At 37.7% G+C, this 24,999-nt stretch overlaps 2 protein-coding genes across 6 annotated transcripts; one reads left to right on the top strand and one right to left on the bottom strand.

The window, feature by feature from the left end:
• Positions 1–3,497: 3,497 nt before the first annotated feature.
• Positions 3,498–16,412, top strand: LOC106160278 (uncharacterized). 5 transcript variants are annotated; one of them, XM_013536826.2, is made up of 8 exons: positions 3,498–3,762; positions 6,734–6,882; positions 7,176–7,281; positions 8,323–8,508; positions 9,757–10,087; positions 10,654–10,752; positions 13,748–14,342; positions 15,195–16,412. In XM_013536826.2, exons 1-8 carry the CDS (start codon positions 3,637–3,639, stop codon positions 15,367–15,369), a joined length of 1,767 nt encoding a protein of 588 aa, XP_013392280.1. In that variant the 5' UTR covers positions 3,498–3,636; the 3' UTR covers positions 15,370–16,412. The 5 variants fall into 5 exon arrangements, with proteins under 5 accessions (XP_013392280.1, XP_086862728.1, XP_013392282.2 ...); XM_087006602.1 differs by lacking the exon at positions 10,654–10,752 and adding an exon at positions 11,699–11,725 and having other exon boundaries at positions 3,499–3,762; XM_087006603.1 differs by lacking the exon at positions 3,498–3,762 and adding an exon at positions 4,624–4,808.
• A 444-nt stretch (positions 16,413–16,856) lies between these two features.
• On the bottom strand, positions 16,857–24,686 carry LOC106160280 (leucine-rich repeat-containing protein 40). The gene is made up of 4 exons (XM_087006607.1): positions 24,508–24,686; positions 21,235–21,378; positions 19,854–20,021; positions 16,857–19,076 (listed from the first exon to the last, which is right to left on the bottom strand). Exons 1-4 carry the CDS (start codon positions 24,578–24,580, stop codon positions 18,919–18,921), a joined length of 543 nt encoding a protein of 180 aa, XP_086862733.1. The 5' UTR covers positions 24,581–24,686; the 3' UTR covers positions 16,857–18,918.
• Between the last annotated feature and the right edge of the window lie 313 nt (positions 24,687–24,999).

Here is a 24,999-nt window from a genome sequence, read left to right as displayed (position 1 = left end):
TTTGTGTTATACTTGATTTTTTGTATGAAGCGTTCTTTTAGTGTTAAATCTAATATAGTTTGCAATATTTTCTGGCAAATTTTGTACACAAATAATTTATGTCTATGCATAAAATTTTGTTCTAATTATGCTGTATGTCTACACATAAAAGCGTTCAGCAGTAAAAAAGCGAGATGTTATTAAAATACTTAAATCAAAGTTTAAGAGGGTTTGCATGCATGTATGACAGATAATGCAAATAAAAATTAACTGTCATTTTATATCATTTTATAACATGAAGCAGCCAGGGTCAAGTAGTTTTAATGAACTGCAGATTAAATTTACTTGATACTTACGTCTCCAAAGAAATTTAGGCTTTGCTGACAAACAATAGCAGTGACGTAGAAAACACCTCTCTCTCTCTCTCTCTCTCTCTCTCAAACTATTAATTGAGACCACTGAGTAACTTTCCACGTACCTTGTTAATTCTGTGGGAAATATATTAGAATCAGCACGGGGGTTGAGCATTTGCACTGCCTCCAGCCCTACAGTCAAACTCTACTGAGCAAAAAGTTAGCCATCATGCATTTATTTCTTAGCGTGTGGCGTAATACTTATATATGTCATTATAGTGATCCATCTCCTTTTTATGATCTCAAAGGTGTGAAACACGTGTTAAAACGCATCACGGGGTTTAAGAAAATAAGTGCAAGTTCCTAGCGGTTTGAACTTGATTATGATAATAAATTAGTTGAACAATTATTTCGTATAAGACTAATTATTACGTCTGTTGAATATCATAGACCAATTTCCCACCCAGTCACAACAGGCAAGGCTAAGAGGTTAACGGTTGCTATCAACCGGTCAGTATTTTAACACTTTAAAAGAGTCTAGCAAATCTGATAGAACTGTTGTTGTTGTTCTTTATCTTAAGAGATGGTATGCAGCGTGTAGTGGATTTTTCTGCAGGTTTTCTAGCTAAGAACGACAAAAACTAAGACCGATCATGAAATTGGATAATGGCTAAGCTAATAAAACCAGTTGAGTACCACATCGCTGACACATATAAAAACGGTCCGACATTCATTGGCAATGTCCCGCTGAAGACACGTTGCGAGGGTGACCTCGGGTGTCTATGGCAGGTGCCCTGCCAGTCCACGTCAGGTGCCCTCTGATGCCCATATCAAGTGTCCTCCGATCTCCAGATAAGGTTGTCTTTGGTGTCCTCTGGTGGCCATGCCAGGTGTCCTCTGGTGTCCATGTCAAGTGTCCTCCGGTGTCCATGTCAGATGTCCTCCGATGTCCTGGTAATGTTGCCTTCGGTGTCCTCTGGTTCCCATGCCAGGTGTCCTCTGATGCCCATGTCAAGTGTCCTCCGATGTCCAGATAAGGTTGCCTTTGGTGTCCTCTGGTTTCCATGCCAGGTGTCCTCTGATGCCCATGTCAAGTGTCCTCCGGTGTCCATGCCAGGTGAACTCTGGTGTCCATGCCAGGTGAACTCTGGTATCCATGCCAGATGAACTCTGGTGTCCATGCCAGATGAACTCTGGTGTCCATGTCAGGTGTCCATGCTGCCCTCTGATGACAGTTCATGCTATTTCTGTTCATTTACAGTGTTGAATATGTATATGTATCTGTCTCACGACGTGAGTTCCTCTCCGCTCTTTTCCAGGCCCTCTTACTCCAGAACGCTTGACGATTTGATAAATGAACCATTTTTTAAATTCACAGTAATTGAATTTCTATATCTCTCTCAACTGCAGCCTATAGAAACCACCCCAAACACAATAGGTCTACAACGTTGGAGTTTGGGGTTGACTTCGAACTAACAAATTCTTCTAGCAAGGAGAGGGATAAGAGTTGCCATACATGTAATCGTAATACATGGTAATTAACGAGAGCTGTGGATGACTTTCAATTGGATAACAATGACTTATTTGATTTTTGAGAAGCACGTTTTTCAAGTTAAATATGCCCACTATCTGTGAATTTCGTAGGCAGAACCGGACCTAGACATTTGTCTTCTTCAATGGATTCGTTAAGTGCCGAGCGATTTTCATTTCTTCCACACTGCAACATTTAAGACCTATGTCTTGCAGTTTATTAATGAGCACTACTAATGCATGTTTTCTTTCTTTGCTGTAAAATATATTCAAACATCAAACTCCATAGATCTGTATTTCAAGATGAGTTGCTGTGAAAAATAATGTTCTTTCTTTATACTTTAAAGTGTTAAAATTGTAGAAAACTGTTATAATGGAAAAATGGGGAAGAGTTTCAGATGATCATTCATCTTCCCTTATTATGCTGATGGTTACAAGGTAAGCACATCGGTTACAAAGTTTCCTTCTAAAAAAACATCGAAATGTCTCAAATTATTATTCCACTTAAATACCACATTGAATTAAAACTATGACAGCACCTCGTAATCCCCCCTTCCAACATTCTGGAAAATTATTTACAATATCAGTTCTTGGGCGGGAGATTTATACCCTGGAAAATCGCCATTTAACCATTAACAAGGTATGATTGATTTCTGACCTATTCATGTACTCTCATATTAACTTACCTTCAAAATTTTCTATGCTCCGGCGCCACCCCTGCTGGTAGCGAAGACCTCACACGGATGTGCCAGATCCATTAAGACGTCTACCAATAGACTAGTTCTTTTTTCTCAAAACTAACTTATAGCGCTCGAAATCAATTACGATTCCAATGTAATTATACCAGAATGACACACTGTATTGCACATATTTCATGCAGATCTGAAAATCTTAACTACCATTGTCTGCTGCCTACCCCATGTCTATGTGTCTTAATGTACGGCGCAAACGTGAGGTATCCTGTGAAATGGCGTTAAGGGGATATCATAACAGCGATAAAAGTCTGCACATCTGTCACAATAATTAGACACAGACATGTCCTCCAAAGAAGCATTCTGACAAACAGACAGATAGAGCCAGACAGACAGATTGCAAGGTAAGGCTGTTCTCTCTCTCTCTCTTCGCTCCGGTGCATGTTTCCATAACGTCAATTTACATACGGTATACGCACACCCATTTAATTTTTTTTTTCAAAATGAAAAACGAACAGAAATAAACAAGCCACTTTCATAATCAGGTACATGGCCATGAATTCCACCTTCATTAATGGCGCATTAGCAGTAGAGTTCAGCCAATAGTCATGAATAGTTTGGCACATTTGGTGGCAGCACCAACAAATCTTCTAAAGATATTTTGGTTGCCGCGTTTCAGTTTGAATGGAAATCAGACGGCGCACCACGTCCGTGTCATTGTAGATTTTCTGGCAGCTTAAGATATCTACTATAGAATGGTTTAACTGTAATACTTTTATGAATGGCACCTGCTCTTATATATAAATGTATGTCATATGTGCACTTTTTATACCCCAAAGGTAAATGTGTTCATTATCTTTGACCCCGGCCAACCAATTGGTTTTTAAATAGTTTGGTAACTCTATCCAGATACGTAGATTTAGAAACACCTTCGAGGAAGACGCCCTACCGCGCGCGCTGTAACGTCACGAGCTTAAGCCCGCCAGCCTAAGGAGCCTCGTCTCTGGCTGAGAGTGGTTCTGTGAGGCGGATGAGAAAAACTTGACGGTGCTGTGGAGGATGATGGCCTAATTGGTACCCGTATGACCACCACTGTAGGACCCTTCGCTATGTTCCAAGTCACGTTACATCGCGACAGCCTCAATACCGCCTGGGGCTTTCGTTTGCAGGGAGGCAAAGACTTTGGGAAGCCTCTCACTATACAAAGGGTAAGCGAAAGGGCGACTGTAGCCTCTACTGATAGTAACAAAATTTAATTGTCATTCGGTTATAGTAACTCTACGCATGAAGTAGCGAGAAACTAGCGTTAAACTTCGAAATAATTTTTTTTGCATATTTTTCATATCTACTTTTATCTTTATCACAGTCGGCATAAACCTGTTATTCCTGAACACGTCGAAAGCAGCCAATGTATTTCGTAAAGGTGCACAGGTTGAGCACTGATATGTCAGTCATTACCTCGAATCTCTACTGATTTATGAAATGATTAAATGCGTTCTTTTAGTGCAGATAATGTGCGGCAATAAGTGCACGGAAACATGGTACGAAGTTTGCCATTTTATTCATTCAGAGTTATCTGGCAGCGGATAGTTCATTATTTATGTCTGGAATCACGTTTCGCTGGACGGCATGACAGATAAGCCTCTTTGCCCTTGAGTTTTCTTTGCTTCTTGTTCTTGAAATATCAGTATTGCGCCGTTTGCGAAAGACCAGGTAAAAACGAACGGCTGCAGAATTTCTCAAAATATCGGTGAAATATGAGCCGAGTGCTACGGAGAAATGTGCAGATACCTTTACCGCGCTCTGACGGACGCGTACTATTTAAGGGTAAACGGGAGGTAGAGTGCGGGGGATATATATTTAGAGTTATCTGATTTCCAGGTGGGGCAACGCAAGGTGCGCAGCTCTCAAAAATAGGTAAAATCTCTCAATACCGTATGAATTTATACAATGAATTAAAGCTGCAAGACCGCGGATTGTGCAGACATGCTGCGTAAGAAGGTTTTTTGTCAAAACATTGGCATATTGTTTACAGACAGACAGATCAACATACCTAGTTTTTGGATGTTCTTTGCAAGATATCACCTGTTCCCCAAAGTTCCCTAATCGCGGTCAGAGGTGAATATGCAAATTCTCTGTGGGTTGAGCAGAAATAGTTACCCTGTTTTTACCTGTGCCGGCTGGAGGAAACGTTACCGACCTCCATTTTCGAGACCAAGAGCAGCGTCTTTATAAGTAAACCGAACTCTCGAAGGTAAATTTCTCTTTTTATTAGCGCTTGGCACTCTCAGATAGCACTTGATGTTTGTTTATTGAAAGTGTAAGATGTGTTGACATGGCGTGCATCAAGGTGTCAGAACACCAATTCGACTGCTTTGCATCTGTCGGGTCACAGCAGGGAGTGGACGGCAAATGTTTTGGCTTTTCAAAGTGCTACCTTTTCGCTGAGCGATTAATTATGGAATATTAGATCCAAAGCAACATTACGCTTTTACAACAAAATATCAATAGGGTGACATACTGTCAAAAATAGATAGATAGGTAGATAGATTGATAGATAGATATACATATAGATAGATGAAGACGAGTGTATGGCAGGAAGACGGGAAGGAAGATGCGTAGACTAGAGAAATGTTTTTCTTTCCCTTATGTAGGCGTGATTTACGGGATTTAAACAGATAAGACTTCAGAACTACACCTGTGCCAAGTTCTTTCTAACTGCTGTTGGTGAATTCAATTTGGCTTACACAGTTAACCGTAGATGGAGCTGCAACACTCTAATTGCAAGTTCTATGTGCAGATATCATTATAGACTGTCTGGAATCTTTTTACGTATCCAAAAGAATTCCAAGTTAAAATTAAGCTGAATGCATCAATCATTACTTTATATAGACTGGATAGTATGCACACCTGAACGAACCTCCTAAAACTTTCAAATTCTTATGTCGTTTCTAATATGCTTTACTAGACATAAAAAACAAGGAGGAACATAAATCTGAGGGCGATAATAATTCAGTTAATCTGGAACACACCTTGCAATTCTGCTTCTCAGTGTTCTACTAAATATGTTGAGTTTTGTTGTTGTTATTTTTGTTGACGATGATGATGGTGGCGGCGTTGATAATGACATAAATAACACTAATTACAAAACGATTACAAAACGAAACTACGGCGAGTTACCAATTTAAACACAAAAAGTTTTTTAACCTCTCATAAACAACAAATGCGTGAAAATATGTTACTTTTGCTAAGAATGTTTCACCTGGGGCTGACAGGAAGAACGACTGTATAAATCATTGCATGGAGTTGCATTTAGGAAGATAAGAGGCTGTGGTCTTCCTTTGCAAAAGCAAGAGGTGTTCATAAAGTCAGACGCGGTTTCCGCTCAACCATATTCCTCCTTAACCCTCTGCAAGACTTGCTGCTATGAGTCTTCCATTCAATCCTGCAATGTTCTACTGTTTTCCAAATGTGGATGATCACAGACAGGTGTAACATGTAGCATACAGGAGCAGAATCCTTGCTTGCATTTAAGTAATATAATGTTTATTATTAGCCACAAGTGCCCTTTTCCTTCAATCGATAAGAACCATGGCTTTCACCGTGTTTTCAGTACCGTTCTTGTCCATTATAGTGCTCTTACATTGTACCGGTCAAGTTGTCACAAAAAATTTGTGTTCTAACAAATCTGTGACCTAATGAAGTCTAAGCCATTTGTAGTATGTGGAATAAAACCAGGTCGAAAAATGGCAAACCACATTATGCAATGCGTGTGGAATGCAAACAAGACGCAGGCATGTTTTTTTTCACTGCCTAATGTATTCGCTGTCAATTATTATAGTTTGTGTAAATATGGAGGACAAGATGCTGCATAATACAATAACAATCTTTATGACCAATGTTCATGTTTGTAAATGGCTATAAACTATGCAATATCAACCATGAACCATCCTTTACCTACCATTCACCTGTTAGTGATATATGTTGATATTTTTGACCTTGTTCCATTAAAGCGATGGCCGTCCATCGTCTTCTGTAATCAATCACTGGCGATCTTTATTTACAAACAAAAGCAACACGTTATTCAATAACGGCAACATATCAACAGCGGTGGGAATTTTTAATAATATGTAGACCCTATAGATAAGCGCTAACATACTGACTATTCATCTGGTCTAGGTATTTACTGGCAGCCCGGCCGAAGGAGAGCTTCAGAGGGGAGACCTGATAGTGGCCATAGACGGTTATGACACTAGCAACCTAGTTCACAAGCAAGCCCAGGACCTGATTAAACGCAGTGGCGGAACACTTTCGATAACCGTACAGAGGTAAATGACGCTACTCACCAATTATTTATATATCAGGTTTTCCATATTACAAGGCTGCATTTAATGCTGAAATAAAGCTTATGACATGTCAGGAAATGATTGACATTTGATATTCACGAAGGTAAATAGCCAAATAACCACAATGATAAATAAAGAAATATACATAAGTAAAAAAATGAGCTGTTTAATGACCGTGTTTGTCTCTTGGAACCTCCCTTCAAAAAATTTAACTGGACTGCATCTTGGTCAAAATATTTCTTAAAAATATCTTCTTATATTATTTATTATCTCAGAGGCGAATCGGGACGGACTCCTCCACAATCTCCAATCAAGCAGCCAAACATCCTATTTCAACAGCCAAGAGCTCCTAGCCACACCCCAGTCTCTCCGACGCATCCGGTAAGTACACGCATGCACATTTTATATTGGCTTATATATATAAAATTGGTCATCAAAACCCGCTTCCCAGTCTTTTTATGCCAGACGGGCTCATAAGCCATTACCGCCCGTAAGTAGCACACGTAAATCTCAGAGACAAATTTTGATATGCACTAAAAGTGAGCTATGAATGGAGAAATTTACCATCACGATTGGTCAACAGAATTCTTTCGTGGCCCTCACTTCTTCATTCACTTTTGTCAAACTGCCGCCTATTTATATACAGTTAATAATTTCAAAATGCATTTTAGTTCGTAACAGAAGTTCATGAGTTACTACTCACGGGATATTAAAAACTGTTCAAATTATTTGTATTGGCAGGGGTTTTGTAGTATTAGATAATGTTTGTTTTGTGACAGAATTGCATGTAAATTGGATTTCAATTATCAAACAAAGTGACAACGTATCAGTAACGTAGACTGAATGATTTTTATGACGAAATGATGACGTATTAAGGACGTGTTGATGACGTGTGGTGTTCTCCATTCAGGTTCATGCTGCATCTTGGTGCAATAGAAGAGTGGCTAAATATGCAAAATAAATACCTTTCGCTGATATCGCCAACATTTACTGGATATACTGTATGCACGTGATAATATGACTATACATATACTAGTTTTACGTAGATAGCACATAACATCTTTGACCAGAGAAAGAAAAAGCTTTAACATACATAACACGGAAGCATGCAAAAAGAGCTTCCTTGTAGATATCTACCTGTATAATCTGGCATGCTTGAAACAGCCTTTCTGCCCCCTTCATCCATACTTGTTGTATAGAGGGGTATTCTCTACAAGAGAGAACTGTAAAATAACTGCCATATTGTTGTATAAATTTTCTTTTTGCTACATATTTCGACACGAACGAAAAAGCCTACATCAATTAATAAAATGTATTGCAATGTCTATAATAACTGGAGACCACCCCTCTGTAAGTTTCCCAATCCCTTCAGAAGTTTGTTGTGACACTGACGCCACTGAGGTTGTTTATGTTGTCTCATAGGGTACAATGCAAGGCATTCCAGCACCCACTCCGCCAACCCCCGAGGCGGGCATGTTTGCTGTACGAATTCCAACCTTCAAAACGTCGCCACGTGCACCACAAATGGGCACGGATTTCAAGGGCCCGAGCAGCCTTCGGGATGCCCCTGGTGTCATGATGCAACGAGTGGCAGAATCGCTGGACAAGGCATGCTTCGCGAGAACCACTTTTTCTTCACCGCGTTACCATCAGTATTGACGTCACAAACAGTACGCATAAATGCCTCATAATTAAAGACATATGGTGGCTGTGGATGACTCAACCTTTCCTCCTTTACTATGACCAAAGTCCTTTTGCTTTTGAGCACTGTACTGAGTAGATCCAACAACTTGAAATAGGCACTAACGCAGTGTAGAGTGCAAAACACGTATATCTAAACCTTTTTGTGACGTCACATGCTGTTGATTTTTGCATGATTATTATTTGGTTCGAAAGTTGGTGGATTTGTAACACCTGCATTTTCTAACTGTCAAAGATGCTCTCATTTACCCTTTTTTCAAGTATTAAATTTTTATTTGGACTTCAAAGTTTCTGGATAATCCAAAAGCCTAAAAATCGTAGACACCCTGGCACGTTCCCTGTTTACTCATAAAAGCAACCTATTGGTTACATGTCTCACCCTACTGCTTAAATTCCTGATATATGATAGATATTCATATCATGTTCATATATCATAAAGTCTATTAGTTCCAGAAACTTGAACATAATTCCTATTTATAACTAACAACAGATTTGTTCGTTCCAGGTCCTAGAATTTCTACATCGTGTTCAATTGTGGTGTTTCCTTTGCTAACAATATTTCGTGTTGAGTTAACTTATATATTAAAGTTGCTAATTTTACAGACCACCAGTGTCAATCCAGCGCATGCGTGACATGTTTAGAACGAGTTGTACAGTTTACCCAAGTTAGGCCACCAATTCATGTTGCAGGCATGCAAAAGTACTTTTCTGCCATAAACAGGCGTAGGCCTTCATGTAGTATTGAAACTGTTATCGTTATGACACGCTTTCATTGCCATTCGAGCATTTGGCTTGATTTTAAATGCATCAAATAAGAATTTAAATGTTAAATGATAAAATATATCGGTAAGACTGGATAGGACAAGCATGATTTTTTCTCCTTAAACAGATGATAATATTAGGCATGTTATCCTTGAGCTGAAAATGACGTCATGCATGATGTGAGCCTCGTTCTGACGCCAAACATGATGTTATCTTCGAGTAGGCAGTGATGTCATGCATAATGTAAATATCTAGCTGACGTCACGATGTTCTGCTCTAGACGACAATGGCATCATGCATGACGTTATCCTCCTTAGGTATGATGTAAATCATTATGTCTGACGTCAGGCATGTTCGCGGGTGTAAGTGATCTTGACATTTTCCCTTCTCTAGAGTCTCTACAGCCCTCCACCAGCACCAATGCCGCAACCAAGGTACCACAAATTCAGACCGGCACCCGCCGCTCCGGTCTCTCCACCTCCTTTCATCAACCCTGCTGTCTACTATCCTCCTCAACCGCAACAGCATCATCCGCAACAACAACAACGATCTCTTCAACAGATGCAGCCACAGTTTGAAAGTATGCATGTGTCAGCCCCGGAACATCACGCACCGCCTCCATTCGCCGGCGGACCACCACCCGAAGATGAAATTGACTATAGCTTTATGCAAATGCCGGTTTCCGCGAGGAAGCAGGCGTTCATGCATAAGGAACAAGCTGCACGTAAGTTAAAGTTTTGCAGTTCTTTTGGCATCTTGATTAAGCACGATTAAGGCACCTTTAATCATTCAGCAGGAGATTAAATGTCATCTGAAAGTTATTGTAATGCTTACATTGTTGGTAATGCAGTGTTTTAAATTTTTTTTGTATTTCATCTTTTTTGTTAACCTCTTAGTAGTATAAATACGTTATTTGGCTGCCTTTCACCATTCTCTACTTTACCTTGAAAGTGCTTCTTTTTCTTGCTTGGTGTTCACCCTTACCATATTCTAAAATGTCGTAAATCATTTTAAAATTTAAATGCAGACAGGAACGTTGCGGTCTTATCTCCAGAACAACATTAGAAAGCACCACGTTGTCTTACGAAGTGGCAGATGATTTATCTGAATCGCAGAAATGAATGTTAACCTAACATTGTTGGTTGGCTTCCTGACATATAAAAACCGCAACAGCCTATTTTCGTGGTTTGAATATTTAAAAGTAAATATCCCAAAAAAACAAAATAAAGATCAATCTGAAGTCAAATTAAAGTGCACATGTATACCATATCTTCATTTCCCCCTTCCTAGACCCATACCAAGGCTACAATGATGACGTGGACTACTCATTTATGGAAAAACCGGTGGCGTTGCGAAAAAAAGCATTTATGAAAGAGTCGCCACGTAGCAGTAAGTGGGCATGGGCTTTGCCTAGAGTAGCGGTGTATAGAGCTAGCAGGATAGGATCTTAAAAAGGGTTTAGAGATTTTGGGGATAGTTTTGGGGAGGTGGTTTTAACTGAGTACATGCAGGCAAATAGAAGCCACCCCTACATGCATCGGACCTTAACCAGGAATACTTCCCGCGCTTCAATATTTTCCATACGGATCGTAGGGCAAGCCTAGTACAAGAACGACTTTCAGATGACCGTGTGGAGTTTATCTGGGGTTGTTTTCGGGGATGCAGTTAACCTTGGACTTAGGCTGTGAACATACCTGCTAAAGCTAGTAGTATGTCGCTATGCACTTTAGGCCACGTTTTTGTAGAAGCTTCTGCATGTATTTGGTATATAGCTCATTTTGGTTTGTATGCGATTGCTGGAGCTGCCAGTATGGGTTTGCATAAAGCTAAATGATACAGACTACATATTGGAGCAGTGTGGTGACAAAGGACGGGGATGCGCATCGCCCACTGCCATTCCACTCATTCTATTCTTGGTTCTTATATATTTTATCCTTTTGTTACTTTGAAAAAAAAAAGCATTTTTGCTCAGCCCACACTTCTATGTAATTTTCCACTTTGCCTTTTTCAAATCAATCCACTTAACCCCTCCCAACCAACCAACTTTCACTAGAGTTCCCATTCCGTTTGCCAGTCTTACTCTTCAGTCAGGTCATGAGATGCAAGAGGCATGGTTCCTGTGCAACCACCAAAGTCATAATACCAATATTCTCTTGGACCATTAGAGTATGGTGCAGTGTACTTATCCTTTTGCCTCCACCAACCACGTTCCTTCCTCCAGTCCGTTTTAAAACCAATGTCTATCAAAACACGGGTATCTATCGGTTATATTAGCTGTGCATATTTGTTCTGCTGAATTTACATGGCAGTCATATATCGTTGTGTATGTTTTCAGGGGTTTTCGAGGAGGATACCAAAAATGGTAATGTTACAGTAGTTAGTGAAGTTTAACCTTTAGGTTACCCTATTTGTAGTCTTGAGAACCTTCCGTCTTGCAATATCGTATTTTGCCAATCTATCGGACATCACTTCTTTCAATCATTCAGAAAGGCCACTGACCCCTTTCATCTTTCATTCGTTCGTAAATCTTTTGTCGCCTTCCTTAATTTTCCGCTCAGTCTGAACTACCGGATTGTGGTTCTTCCTTTCTTATCTCCCTTGCCTTTTTATTACTAGTAAACGTATTGCTCTGTATATTGTTTTTGTCTTACAACCATCCAACTTCTGCATTCTTTTTCCTTTCTTCTTTTCTATTTGGGTCTATTCTTCACACTTGTCTCATATTGTATTCAGAGTGCATCTTGTGGATGTATGGTTCTTCCCTTGTGCTCAATAGCTTTTAGATCCCCTTTTAAGAAAATTTGTAACATAAAATTTGATTTTCCTTAATTGTCACTAAAGTAAAACAATCCAATAAGTCTTTTCGTTTCTGCGCGCTTTGTAACAATATTCAACTAATGTATGGGCATGATCTACGCTTGTGCCTGCAGAACACTGGCGGGACGGATGGTACGATATAGGAGATGCCTACTACGACTGGTTTAAACAAGAGTGGCGGATGCAACACCACTTAATAGATCCACATATACCCAAACCCCCTCGTAAGTCTCGACACATTCATAACAGGCTGAATCAAATATGCATTTTTGAGAGCAACTATTTTAGAACAGCGAATACTGAAATGCAGTAATAGTGAAAACCCTCTTCCTCTTTTGTGAGTATTCGAGCATGTATTGTAACGAGATGAACAATCCCATGATGAGTAGGGAGATACTTATATATATATCTTAATTTTTAAAATGATAATCTGTACAAATCTCCATGATAATGGTCTCTTGAATTTTGTCTCCCAGAGGTCGGGACGCCGCCACCAGATAAGCCGTATGTCTATGACAGTGTCAAAAACAGAGCCAAAGGGTATCAGGACTGGCTGAGTATGTTGTGTCCAATTTCTCTGTGCTTGGCTACTGAATCATGGCATTTCCCTTCGAATCGTTTATCCTCATGAATACGTTTTGCACAACCTCTTACGACTCTTTGATTGGGGTGTCTTTCGCCTTGACCTTTAGGAAATTTGCTCTTTGGTGTCTCCAGTTCTATCAAATATATGCCCATGTATCCGTAGCCTCAAGAGAGACCTCACCCAGCTCCCCAAAGGCCTACACAGGACTTTTCTAGGTCTGCGTGCCACATATCTGTTTATAAGTATCTCCGGTCCAGTATCTTGTTTTGAAGTATATAGTATCGTGTCTTAAGTCCTACTTTTTCCTCTTCCTCCTCTCCTTCTTATGGGAAGTTTTTCACAGCTTATCACAAATAGCAATTCAATGGCCCATCTTCCCAGTTCCACAATATTGAGATGTGGTTTGTGCGAGTAAAACAGAACAGAATGCCTCCCTCCTCACGTGTGCATTTTGGCGAACAGAAAGGGGGAATAAGCACATTACAACACGATGCACGTGTCTAATGCAATTTTATATTTCTCTTTTCAGATCTTTCTGATCCTGCTTTGCAAGTTACTGTTCCGCATGCTTGTTGCACAGATTAAAAAGTATTATTCTGTATGAAGAATGAATGCACTGTTGGAAATTATACTGGAATACTTAAACGTGTTCATGCTTCAAGTAGTCCCAATGGACTTCAATATTCTTTGCCATTCACATACAACGAAGTTAAATTCATAGCACTTCACTTTACGCCCGTCATTCTAGTTCGTTATGATAAAAACGTTAAAACGATTAACCATATGGCATTAACAAGCATTCCTTGCAAATGGCCTGAAAATCTTCAAAAGGTTCTTAAATAGTTTCGATATCATTTGGAGTATGTCAATATATGCATAATTTTTATTAGTATATTTTTCATAATGTTTCATTGTGTTACATGAAATAAACAACTGCATTTCACTTTGAACAATTCAATAATTCTCCATTTCCCTCTCCAGCCCAGCCTAGACGTACTGGTAGACGACCTGTCATCCGCACCGATAAGTCTGCTTCTGACTTCACTGGTTGGTCTCCAGGACACGATGCCAACAAACCGTCCCCCAGGCGCCAGTACGAGCCAGCTTACCAATACGAACCACCTGTCAACCGAAAGCCACCACCTCCTCCTGTGCCTGCCAAGCCCCAACACCACGCACCAGCACCGGCCCCTGCGGCAGAGGAATACGAGGAGGGTTCCTATGCACCAGCATGGCGGGGAACCCTGAAGTCGGGCGCTAGTGTGGGTAGGCCATGGGAAGTGAAACAACCAGCAGGTGGCGCTGCTCATGCCTCGCCAGGTGCTCCTCAGTACAAGGCTGTGTCTTTCTCTCCATCCCAGCCGGCCGTCAGTCAGCCGTTCTCCCCTGGTCACCACGCCGGCCCGCCCGCAGGTGGAGCGTCAGGCACCAGAGTAGAGACAGTACAAGGCCATAAGCAAGGTCCCACAGCAGCGCACTTGCAGTTCAACTCACCTATGAAACTCTACTCGACTGACAATGTTAGGCAATCAATGGAAGGACAGCTTCGGGGCACTGGAGCCGAGGGAACCATGCAGTAAGTAGCATCATTAACTCCGCCAAGGAGGTTATGTTTTCACCCCTGTTTGTTTGTTTGTCTGTCTGTCTTTCTGTTTGTCATCAACATAACTCAAAAAGTTATGGATGAATTTCGATGGAATTTTCAGGGTAGGTCAGAAATGGGTTAACTTAGAAGTGATTAGTTTTTGGTGGTGATCTGGATCACCGTCTGGATCCAAGATTTTTTAAAGGATTCTTTATATATAGTCTATTTTTCGTTATGATTACTGATTTCATTATGATTTGAAGAAACGAAATAAAATGCTTTAAAGAGAAGTATTGTTGCTGAGAAGTATTATTGTCTCCTCTAACAAATAAAGACGTTCGAGATAGTATGATAGGGGGAACTGAGCTGCCTTGGCGGAGGTCTGCGCTCTCTGAGTGCTTTTCTAGTTGTCGGTGGTTATTTTATTCCGTCCATTCGATTACTCTATATATATATAGTGACCCCAATATTACAAATACGTGGCAAAACATCCCCCAAGAGCTAGCATGTTCTTTTTTCTTTTGAAAACGGTTCCAAAGAATACAGTTCCTACTTATACCCGTGTTCTTATATAAGTATGAGGCGTCCCAGGAAGGCACCTTTGTTTGGAATGTAGCTATTATTACTGAGATTAATCCAAGGGTTTGTTTTTGGAAGCTTCCCCAAACTACAACATCTCAACGTGGCAGTTCATTCGTCACAGACTGCACAGCAAACTATGGTGCACCACGCTGCGGTGCGAACCAATACAATACAATACAATACAATACAATACCTTATCACGCCTCTTGTTATCAGAAAACAATGAAGTACAAAACTGAAGAACTTTTTGTCTCTTTGCAGAGTTGCTGGCAGTGCATCTCACGAGCCTGACTACACCCAATCAGCCGTGTACAGGATGGTTCACGAAGAACCAGGCAAACAGACAACCATGGACGTCAAACAATCAAGATCTTTCCAAACTTTAACACACGTTGTCAGCGACGACGGTGGAGTGGACGCCGTGTCAGACTTCTAAAGACTTCACTGAGGCGACAAACTCGAGCGTGCAAGCTGAGAAGATGAAGACGTGGCAACATTACGGCGGGGCAGCATCTGGCGTTGAAGAAGTTGAAACTGCTGTACATGTCCGGAGCTCTGATATCATCATCATGCGCTTTCAAACCCATTCTCCCCAGTACTCCCAAAGATGGCGCTCAGAACCTCCCTATTATGTGATGTCCTGGAGATGAATTTACGAAGCTGATAGTTTTGTGTAACATAACTTTTAGGGGCTTTCACATTTATCTCTATCTTTGCCTATGGTATAAATCATAAGTATGATAGTGCTTCCGTAGGGGGTTTGTGTGCTAAAAGGAGACATATTTTAGACGAATTTTACAGCACGTGGTATTACATTTTAAAGTTTGGAATGTTTTGTAGACAATTAGAGTTAAAAGTCATTGAGAAAGTAATGCCAAAACATTTAAGCAAAATTAATAAAGGCCAATGTGATCCATTTCTATGAACATTTTTAAATTTATATAATCCTTTTCCTAATAAACACGGGCGGGAACGTGCAATATGAGTTTTTAAACCCTGTGTATATGTTATCTTGGGCGTGGTCAGTCATAGCTATTAAGTCGGAGATCAGATATAATTTGGTTCTATATTTATTATGCTTGAAAGGTTCACAAACTTTGTGTTATGTGATATTAGTGGCGCTGCCAATTTAGATAATTTTTGTAACCGTTTCTTTACCACAGCAGTATACTTGACGTTTCAAATGCTTGTTGAAACCATATACCCACACGCTGTTGAATGTGACGTCCGAGGCAGGTTACGATGCAATAAACGCTCCATCGTTTAAATATTTGATTTTGTTCTAAATTTTATAGCAAATCGAACAAACATCATCCACTGTCGAATGTGACGTCCGAGGAAGGTTGCGATGCAATAAACGCTCCATCGTTTGAAAAGTAAATTTGTTTAACATTTAAAAAGAAATCGAACAAATATTATCTGCCGTTGAATGTGACGCCCGAGAAAGGTTATGATGCAATAAACGCTCCATCGTTTTAATATGTGATTTTGTTTTTAATTTATAAGCAAATCAAATAAATAATAGGTCACGTGTATTACCCGAGACGTGGACTTTGGAACGAAAATATTAGGAACAAATCTAAAGAGATTATTACAAAAAAAAAAAAAAAAAAAAAAAAAAACTTTTTAGAAAAAAACCCCAAGGAAAAATTTTGAATGTCGGACTGGATTCATTAACCATTTGTTAGTATGGGGAAATAGACGTTTACTACAGGAAAATCGTTTTTAAACAGAACAAACAGTAGATATCCCTTAGTGTCAACAAGTAACTTTGGTCCATACTTCTACGTTTGATCGAGAACACCAAGACTAAATTCTTGGTACTTCGCCTTTTTTGTCAATTATCAAAAGCATTATTAAAACCGTCATCACTCATCTAATATACACACTAATGCGAAGGAAATGAAAGCATAATCAAAAGCGTAATCAAAAGCGTATTTACTGCATATATTAATTAAACACACATAAATATACCTAGTGAATAATAACTTTAAAACAATATACATGTATATCGTAACATAAAAACATGGAATATAGAAACCAACTTTATCCGAGAACGAAAAATTATATGCAACGCAAATAACCCTTGTCTATGTGAAAGGAATGAACAAGCTGACAACACGCCAGTATATGAAATGAGTATTTTGATAATTAGTCTTTTTGAAACTATAAATCACAAATAACCTTACACGTATATTAAGCACTTTCTGACAGTATTACACTCGTGACTTGATCAAATCAAATCCTCTGACAGATACAATTTCAATTTAAAAAAGATTGCATCATAAATATTGCTAATATATGTTATTGCACTGGTATGTCTCTTGCTCACATCAACAGAATCCTTCAATAAATATAGGAATACATTATTGCGTAATAGGTAATCTCTACAAATATTTATAAATATTACAACACTACCTAACTATTTATAGATTTTCGCTCTGATATTTCATTTTGAAAAAGTTTTTAACTTCAGCTTCAATGCCTGTACAAGTCTCCCAAGAACATTTTGCTGCAGTTACACAGCTGCATTTTTATAATTCACCAAAACTGAAAACAAAGTATTTTGTATAATTTTCATTTTGCAAATATAACAATTAATAAATTATTTTTATTCCTCATAACTATCTGGACAATTTAAAATGCAATAACAGAAACTGTACTTTAAAATCTTATATGCACCTACTTAGTAATTTCTTAAACAAAACAAATATTTGGCACATTTTGAAAAAGAAAGCATTTGTAGTCCATACATTCTACTGCACTGTAAGGCTATATCCTCTTGCAAATGTGTCCATGAATGAACCATCGATTCATTTGTCAAAACAATCTAACAAATTCTTCCAATTCTTTTATCTAATTTGTAAAGTTACAATAAGCACAGAAAGTACTTCCAGAACAAAATAAATGGCCCCGTTACTTATTCGTTTAAAATCTGCTTGACCTTTTTAATCATGCAGCTACTAAAATTCAATCTTGCATAGAAACTGGAAAACAAAACCAATACCTTTCATCACTGGAAGACAAATCACCATAATTCCAAATATTCATATAAGGCATTGCATTAAAAATTAAATTGTTATAACTTTTTAAAAATAATATTGACAACACACCAACTCTAGTGGAAGACTGATTATGCAATTAATGAGCTTTCCAGAAAATATCTAACTATAACAAGGATTTTAATTTATGCAATGTGAGCATATACAGTATGTGACATTCTAATACCTGTCTGTGACAGTGTAGTATCTATTTTGTTTTAACGTTCTTTAATAAAACAATGTGTTAGATGTGACAATGCATCAACAATGAATTTCAAAATGTTTTACATGAGACACCTGTAAGAATTCCCATTAAAAATATCTGTCTACATAGATCAATACAACTCTGAAGGGACTATCACTAAATGTTATCAGTTTAACAGATTAACAAGGCTCCTCTTCCTGTTGAGTAGAATACAGAAAAGCTGGTAATTATACGAGTATATTGGAAACAATAGGAGGCATGTTAATCTGCTAATCTGATTGCATGTAATCTACATTATTCCTTAAAGGGATAATAACTCTTCGTATGAGATCTATATTTCACAATAAAAACATTGTGGATAACTCATAGAAATATAATATATTCTGCTTTACCTCAGTTATAGCTATTATTCTGATATCTGAGCTTGTCTTTAGACCACGTGACCTCCATTGATGGCTATACTCTGTTAAAATCTCTTAAGAGATTTTAACAAAAAAACCAAGCTTTTTAGAAAAAAAACCAGGGACTAACTTTGAATGTAAAAATGGACTCATTAACCATTGGTAAGTATGGGAAAATTGTTATTTACTCCAGGAAAATTCATTTTTTGGCCAAAATGAAGAGTTATTATCCCTTTAAACTACTATTTCAATGAATTTTCTTATCAAATCAGAATGTTTACTGTGTGTTAATAAGAATGTGATGAAGTACAGAGTACAACTGACTGTTTTTGCAATATTTAATCCACTTTATCAAAGGTTTCCTCTGGCTCTGTGAAATGTACAGTAAACAGCTGGATGGATTTAAGCGCCTCACAAAGACTGCTGGGAAGAGGATTCTCCAGAAGGTTGACTTCATGCAGTGATGTCATTGTGTTCAGCTTGTTAACTTCCACATCTGAAATACACCGCAAAGGAAATGTGTACTTTTACAATTAAGCTCGGGCTCATTCCCATTGAAACTATCAGTTTATGTAGATTGATCGATCTATTCAACTCTGTGGGGACTAACGCCTATCAATCAGTTTAACAGGTGTTGAGTAGAAAACAGAGATGCTGGTGATTATACAAGTATATTGGAAACAAAAAGAGCGTGTTTATCTGTTAAGTAAACTGAATGCAATATTCATTGAGAGTCCTTGCGAAGTTGGATCGATCTACCTAGACCTGTAGTTTCAGTGGGAATGAGCCCTTAGACATCAATTCAACAGTTCTAAACTTTTTATGTTTGAAGTGAGGTATCAAATCAAATTAAATAGGCTGCTCTATGCACTAAATCTTTAATGGGTATAATATGTGATGAAAGATATTGCATAATACAGGTTTGATTGCATACGGTACGTCTATTTTGATGCATAGAAGATTTTAGAAATACTGGAACATTACCTATTAAAGACATTCTTCCATTATTTGATCACTGTAATTAACATATCCATTGGCAAAACACCCCTAGTGAGTCATTTTCATCATTTTTTTTTTGTTTTTTTGTCCTAAAGCTTGTTCTTTATCATGAAGTTATCCTAGCTAGGTTTAGTTATTCAACCATTAATTTTGGTCTTTAAAAGATACCTACAGTATTTTGGAGTTTATGGTTCAATAGGATAATAAGGTTTGACAAATTCTGAAAAATGATACTCTGCTTTTCTTTATGTCCCCCAAAGATTCTATTTTATACCTGTGATGATGTTTTTCTCAGCATTGATGGTGGAGAGAGAGTTGAGCTTGTAGATGACTTTGGGAAGAGTAGGGAAGTTGTTGTGAGAGATATCCAGTGTCTTCAGTTCTGTCATTTCCTTCATCTCTGCTGGAAGATCCACCAGGCGGTTACTGCACAGATTAAGTTCTGCAAAATACAAAAATATGTGATTGGCATACCTCATTAACAGAACATATGATTCATTAATTTCTCTCTCTGTCTTCTCTCCCTGTAGCTCACAAACAGACACTCTCACACACACACACACACTGGCCTTTTGCCAGTCATTTTAAGTTTTTTCTCATTGAGAAAGGGGACCTCTTTCCCTTCAAACCTCTCCCCCCCACTGCCACATACACCTGTCCTGAACTAAAATGGAAATTATAAGTACAGAAGCAAGAGGGTCTGTATACATAATGATATAGTAAGAAACAAAGACATAAAATCCAGATTATTGATAAATAAAAAAAATAAGAAAACTATAACATTTTATTGCCTCATTTTAAACAAATCCATCATTAACTTGGTAAACTTTTTAGTTATATGTCTAAAATAAGCAAACAATGCACAACAAAAAAAAAATAAGGGGGGCATGCTGAAAATTAAAAGATGCATATTAAAGAAGTATAGAGTACACTGTAATAGTTATACTGTTTTCAAGATCCCTATTAACCCAGAGATAGCTGGAAGCAATTTATCTCCCCAAAAACAGCAGCTGACCTAGAACATATTTCAATTAGTTGCTATGGCAACACAGGTATTTCTTCCTGCTCAAGGTGATCTGTTCTTGCTGTTTCAGGGGCACATGCCAAAATTTCAATACCAAAGGAAATGGCAGTTGCCAGGTAGTCAGGTATACAGATGAACTGATAATCTTTTAGTGAAAATGAGAAATGAAGTTTATTTGAGATGGACCCACTGCTGTGCCTGTTTTTGTAGCATATTTAGACTGACATTTGCTGTTTGCCAGCTGTTGGCCAAGAACCATTTTCAACTCCTTACACAATATGGAACCCCTTCCAAGTATTTTTAGGCATCCTGCACATAAAATCCACCAGTTTGGTTTTTTTTCTTATTTTAAAATAAATTTCATCAATTTGTTTTCTGCTCTGTTGTCTCTATAAGACTAATTCTTCTAAAATATTATAGATCACATAAAATGTTGTTTGGTGGAAGGATTCATGCAAAACATGATCGATTTCATAAAAATTATGCACACAGTGAAGATCTGTTTATATTCACTTTGTCATGAATGATTTCATCACTTGTTAATCTAATATTCATTCCTCTTTAGAAGGCATAAAAACAACACTGTAAACAACAAACATATATATATGTCAATGGAATACATATGAATTACCTGTTAAATGATTGAACTTAATACCAAGTTTGGATGGAATTCTCTTCAGCACATTGGCAGACAAATCACAGCTCTCAAGTTGGATATGCTTCATGAGGAAAAACACAGCCTCTGGCACCATCATTAAAGAACACTGGGAAAGATCTGAAACAAAATGATGATACCGTAAGAAAGGGTCACAAATCACAAACACATTTATTATGCATTTTCTTATATTTCATATTTTCTCCAGAGATGTTGACTCAAAATGAACTTGTGATAAATATTATCTTAATCTAAGATTAATCACAAAAACTTACATTTTGTTAAAGGCATAATAACTCTTTGTATGAGACCTATATTTCACAATAAAAACCTTGTGAATAACTCATAGAAATATAATATATTCTGTTTTACCACAAAAACAGCAGTTATAGCTTTTATTCTGATATTTGAACTTGTCTTTAGACCACGTGACCTCCATTGATGTCTATACTCTGTTAAAATCTCTTAAGAGATTTTAACAAAAAACCCAACTTTTTAGAAAAAAACCAGGGACTAACTTTGAATGTAAAAATGGATTCATTAACTATTGGTAAGCATGGGAAAATTGATGTTTACTCCAGGAAAATTCATTTTTTGGCCGAAACGAAGAGTTATTATTGCTTTAACTGAAAAAAGTCTTCAGTGGTGGTCAAGGAACTAATATAATTCCATCTGAGTCAGAATTTTTACACATTTAATTTTATTTTCTGTTGTCTACAATTAGTTTGATTAGAATTATTAAACAGATTAGCTGAAAAAAAAGAAAAAAAATTAACTCGCCATGTATGTAAAAATTGTTAATACAATAACTGCACAGTATCTATACAATGATAATATTGTTGATGTTTATACAGGAATGCAACCTGCATTTGTAACCACATAAAAGTACAACTGCTTAAACAAAGATGCTTAACTTGACATGGTCCCTTTACCTAAAATCAGTTACACACAGTTCCAATTTTCACATGCCAATTCCATATGTTACACAGTGTAAACAGGTGAACAATGTGGGCACACATCTGCTGTTGGGATTTAGCATGCAGGGCATATCAAGTTTGCACCTTATTTGGTCAAAACATATGCAGGTAATTTGACACCTTAAAGGATGAAAGGAAAACATGCAGCCGACATATCATCCTAATTGTGCTCAAGACAGTTTTTCTTTGAAGAACTTAACTGATTTCTGAAAATGACCCTGGCAATTTTTTAGAGAAAATATTTTTTGAGAAATACAATGCATTAATTATGAGAGCTCTAGAATTACATCTTACAGCTATACACTAAAGAAAGTAGTTTCTTCTTCTACTCCAAAGTAAATTTATAAACAGAAATAACACATACCAAAAAGTAAAATTTTCAGCATGCCTACTATACAAGTAAAATCCCAAAGTGCTCCCTTGTCCATGTGGCAGTTCTACATTTTAACTAAAAAAAAAAAAAAAAAATCAATCGCCACTCCAGTGCTGTTGGATACAATTTAGGCTTATTCCATCACATATAACCTCACTTACACACATTCTTCCATGGTGTACTTTAAAATCTACTGCACATATGATGCTTGTGACATTCTTTTCCCTTTGCTTTCTAAATAGTATTCTTAACTACTAAAATGTTTATTCAGAATAAAAACCTGGTATGTGAAGAGGCCTCCACCCCCTGTGAACATAGAAAAATAAGCTGCTTTTATCTCTTCTTTTCTATGCATAGAGAAACTGAGCTACTGATGGGTGAGGAAACAGTTTAATTAGTTCTTATGCAAGTTCCCTGTAAATTGTGCTGCTTACACTTAATACATGCTTCTGTTTATTCAAATTTTATACAAGGCAGATGAGCATCATAAGCATATTAAGTTGATCAAGAGTTGGAGTGGCCTCCAAAATATGGTTTCATTTCAAACTTAAAATGGAATTTTGACATTGTAAGGTGACTGTTTTTACTTTGTTATATATCATAAAAAGTGCAACTTTACCTATCAAACTAAAAATTAATAAAAAACAAGAGGCACCAAAATTAGCAAAAGTATATATACTGCACAGCATGCATGTGCACATTTAGTTTTAGCAAGACTACATCCAACACATCATTTGTGATTCTTATTTTACTTCATTTATCTTTTCATTTCTGTGAAAAACTGTAAATTGAAATATCAGATTGCCATAAGTGAATAATCTTAGTGACCACTGTCCAGTCCTTGGTGTTCTCTTTGCATACATTTACATGTAGAATACATAAATCTGAAATAAATGCAATGCTACATATCCTCTCTGATATAACATTATTTCTTACATGGAAAGTTCTCCTCTCTTTATTGGCTTTCACGTAAATGGTAAAATAATTGTAAAGATAAAAGAGGTCAACAAGAAAAATATATAATATGCAGTACATGGTGTCTAGCGGTATAGAGCTCCTTTTTGCGGCAGATGAAAAACTCATCTAAAAATCTCTCAGATCATTTTTTAACACTGATCAAGCTGATCTCAGGAGAGGAGTGATCCAGTCATTCCAGTGGTAATTACCTCTGACTGTGGGTCAGTATTCAATGCACAGCAAGACTCACTACTACAGGGGTATGTACGTACGTGTGTATATTGAGATTTCTTTAATATTTTGTACACATCACACATCTTATCCAGGTGGGAGCCCCCTCAACCTTTTAACAACTTCACAGCATTTATTTTCCACATCTATACACCCCTAGTGCTCCATCTTCTGAAAACACATTTTTATGCCTACATGCAGAACCATGTTGAAAAATACATGTACCTTCAATCATGCAATTGGATAAGGGCAAAATCTGCATGGAAGATAAATTTTTGTCTGCCCTTCCCCACTTATTGCCATCTTGGATATACCTGTGCGGTACATATTTGACTTGTTCTAAATTGTAGACATTACAATGTATCAGCATCTTATTATATTGAACCTGCTGTGTGCATTATTTTATTTCTTAATTTACTTGATAAAAAAAGTGCCAAGGACAACTTTAAATGCAAAGGAAAACGTGTACATTCTGAATGTGATGTATCCTTGCAGGGATAGACATGCATCCACCGATATCGCTTTAAATTGCATTTTCAGGGTTTTCATGGCAAGTGAATACACCTAGGTAGGACAGGTAGTACAGTAGGAAGCCACATCTACCTGGGCTTATAATACGTACATGTATCACAAATATTTATTGCAAGAAGAAAAAAAAATGATCCTGCTATATTCATTGTGGACACATCATTAACGTATATCGATACTTGCCTAGTCTATTCTCTTCCTTTGCAGCCTGGCATCTCAGAGCGACTCTCGCGACTTCCTTTCCTGCGGTTGCCATACTTGCTTTTGAACATAGGAGAAGACGTCGGTCTATTTACATGGCTCACGTTGCTTTGTTTTGGTTTACAGGGCCGCTTAGCTACACTAAATTTACATAACATGTATTAGACCATGCGGGGTAAATTAAAAAAAAAATAACAATAATAACTAATAAAAAGAAAACAATCTGGCAAATAAATAAAGAAGCATTTATTGGCACTTTACAACATGTTTAACAGAGACAAATCGCTAGTGTATTTTATGAGGCAAGCGACATTTGTTCGGCTGCAGTTCTACGAATGCAAATGGAAGGATAGAATTCACAACGTTAAAACGTGCTCGTGCCTCACCGAGTCCAAATAATGACATGCGTTCACGCTCACTCACTGGTAACATATAATGGTTCACTCACACAGACGTTTGAGTTTTAAATGGTGG

Source organism: Lingula anatina, chromosome 2 (genome assembly GCF_051362555.1).
Source record: "Lingula anatina isolate TDL-2025a chromosome 2, LinAna3.0, whole genome shotgun sequence".
Taxonomy (NCBI): domain Eukaryota; kingdom Metazoa; phylum Brachiopoda; class Lingulata; order Lingulida; family Lingulidae; genus Lingula; species Lingula anatina.
Note: the sequence above shows the minus strand (reverse complement) of the source record. Positions and strands in the feature narration are given on the sequence as shown.

Excerpts from the sequence above, each read along its gene's own strand:
- LOC106160280 (XM_087006607.1), bottom strand. The coding sequence starts at position 24,580 with ATGGCAACCGCAGGAAAGGAAGTCGCGAGAGTCGCTCTGAGATGCCAG. Across the intron at positions 21,379-24,507 it reads AAAGGAAGAGAATAGACTAG|ATCTTTCCCAGTGTTCTTTA; the intron begins GCAAGTATCGAT and ends ATTTTGTTTCAG. Across the intron at positions 19,077-19,853 it reads TGAGAAAAACATCATCACAG|ATGTGGAAGTTAACAAGCTG; the intron begins GTATAAAATAGA and ends GGTGTATTTCAG.
- LOC106160278 (XM_013536826.2), top strand. The coding sequence starts at position 3,637 with ATGACCACCACTGTAGGACCCTTCGCTATGTTCCAAGTCACGTTACAT. Across the intron at positions 3,763-6,733 it reads AGCCTCTCACTATACAAAGG|GTATTTACTGGCAGCCCGGC; the intron begins GTAAGCGAAAGG and ends CATCTGGTCTAG. Across the intron at positions 10,753-13,747 it reads GAAAGAGTCGCCACGTAGCA|CCCAGCCTAGACGTACTGGT; the intron begins GTAAGTGGGCAT and ends TTCCCTCTCCAG.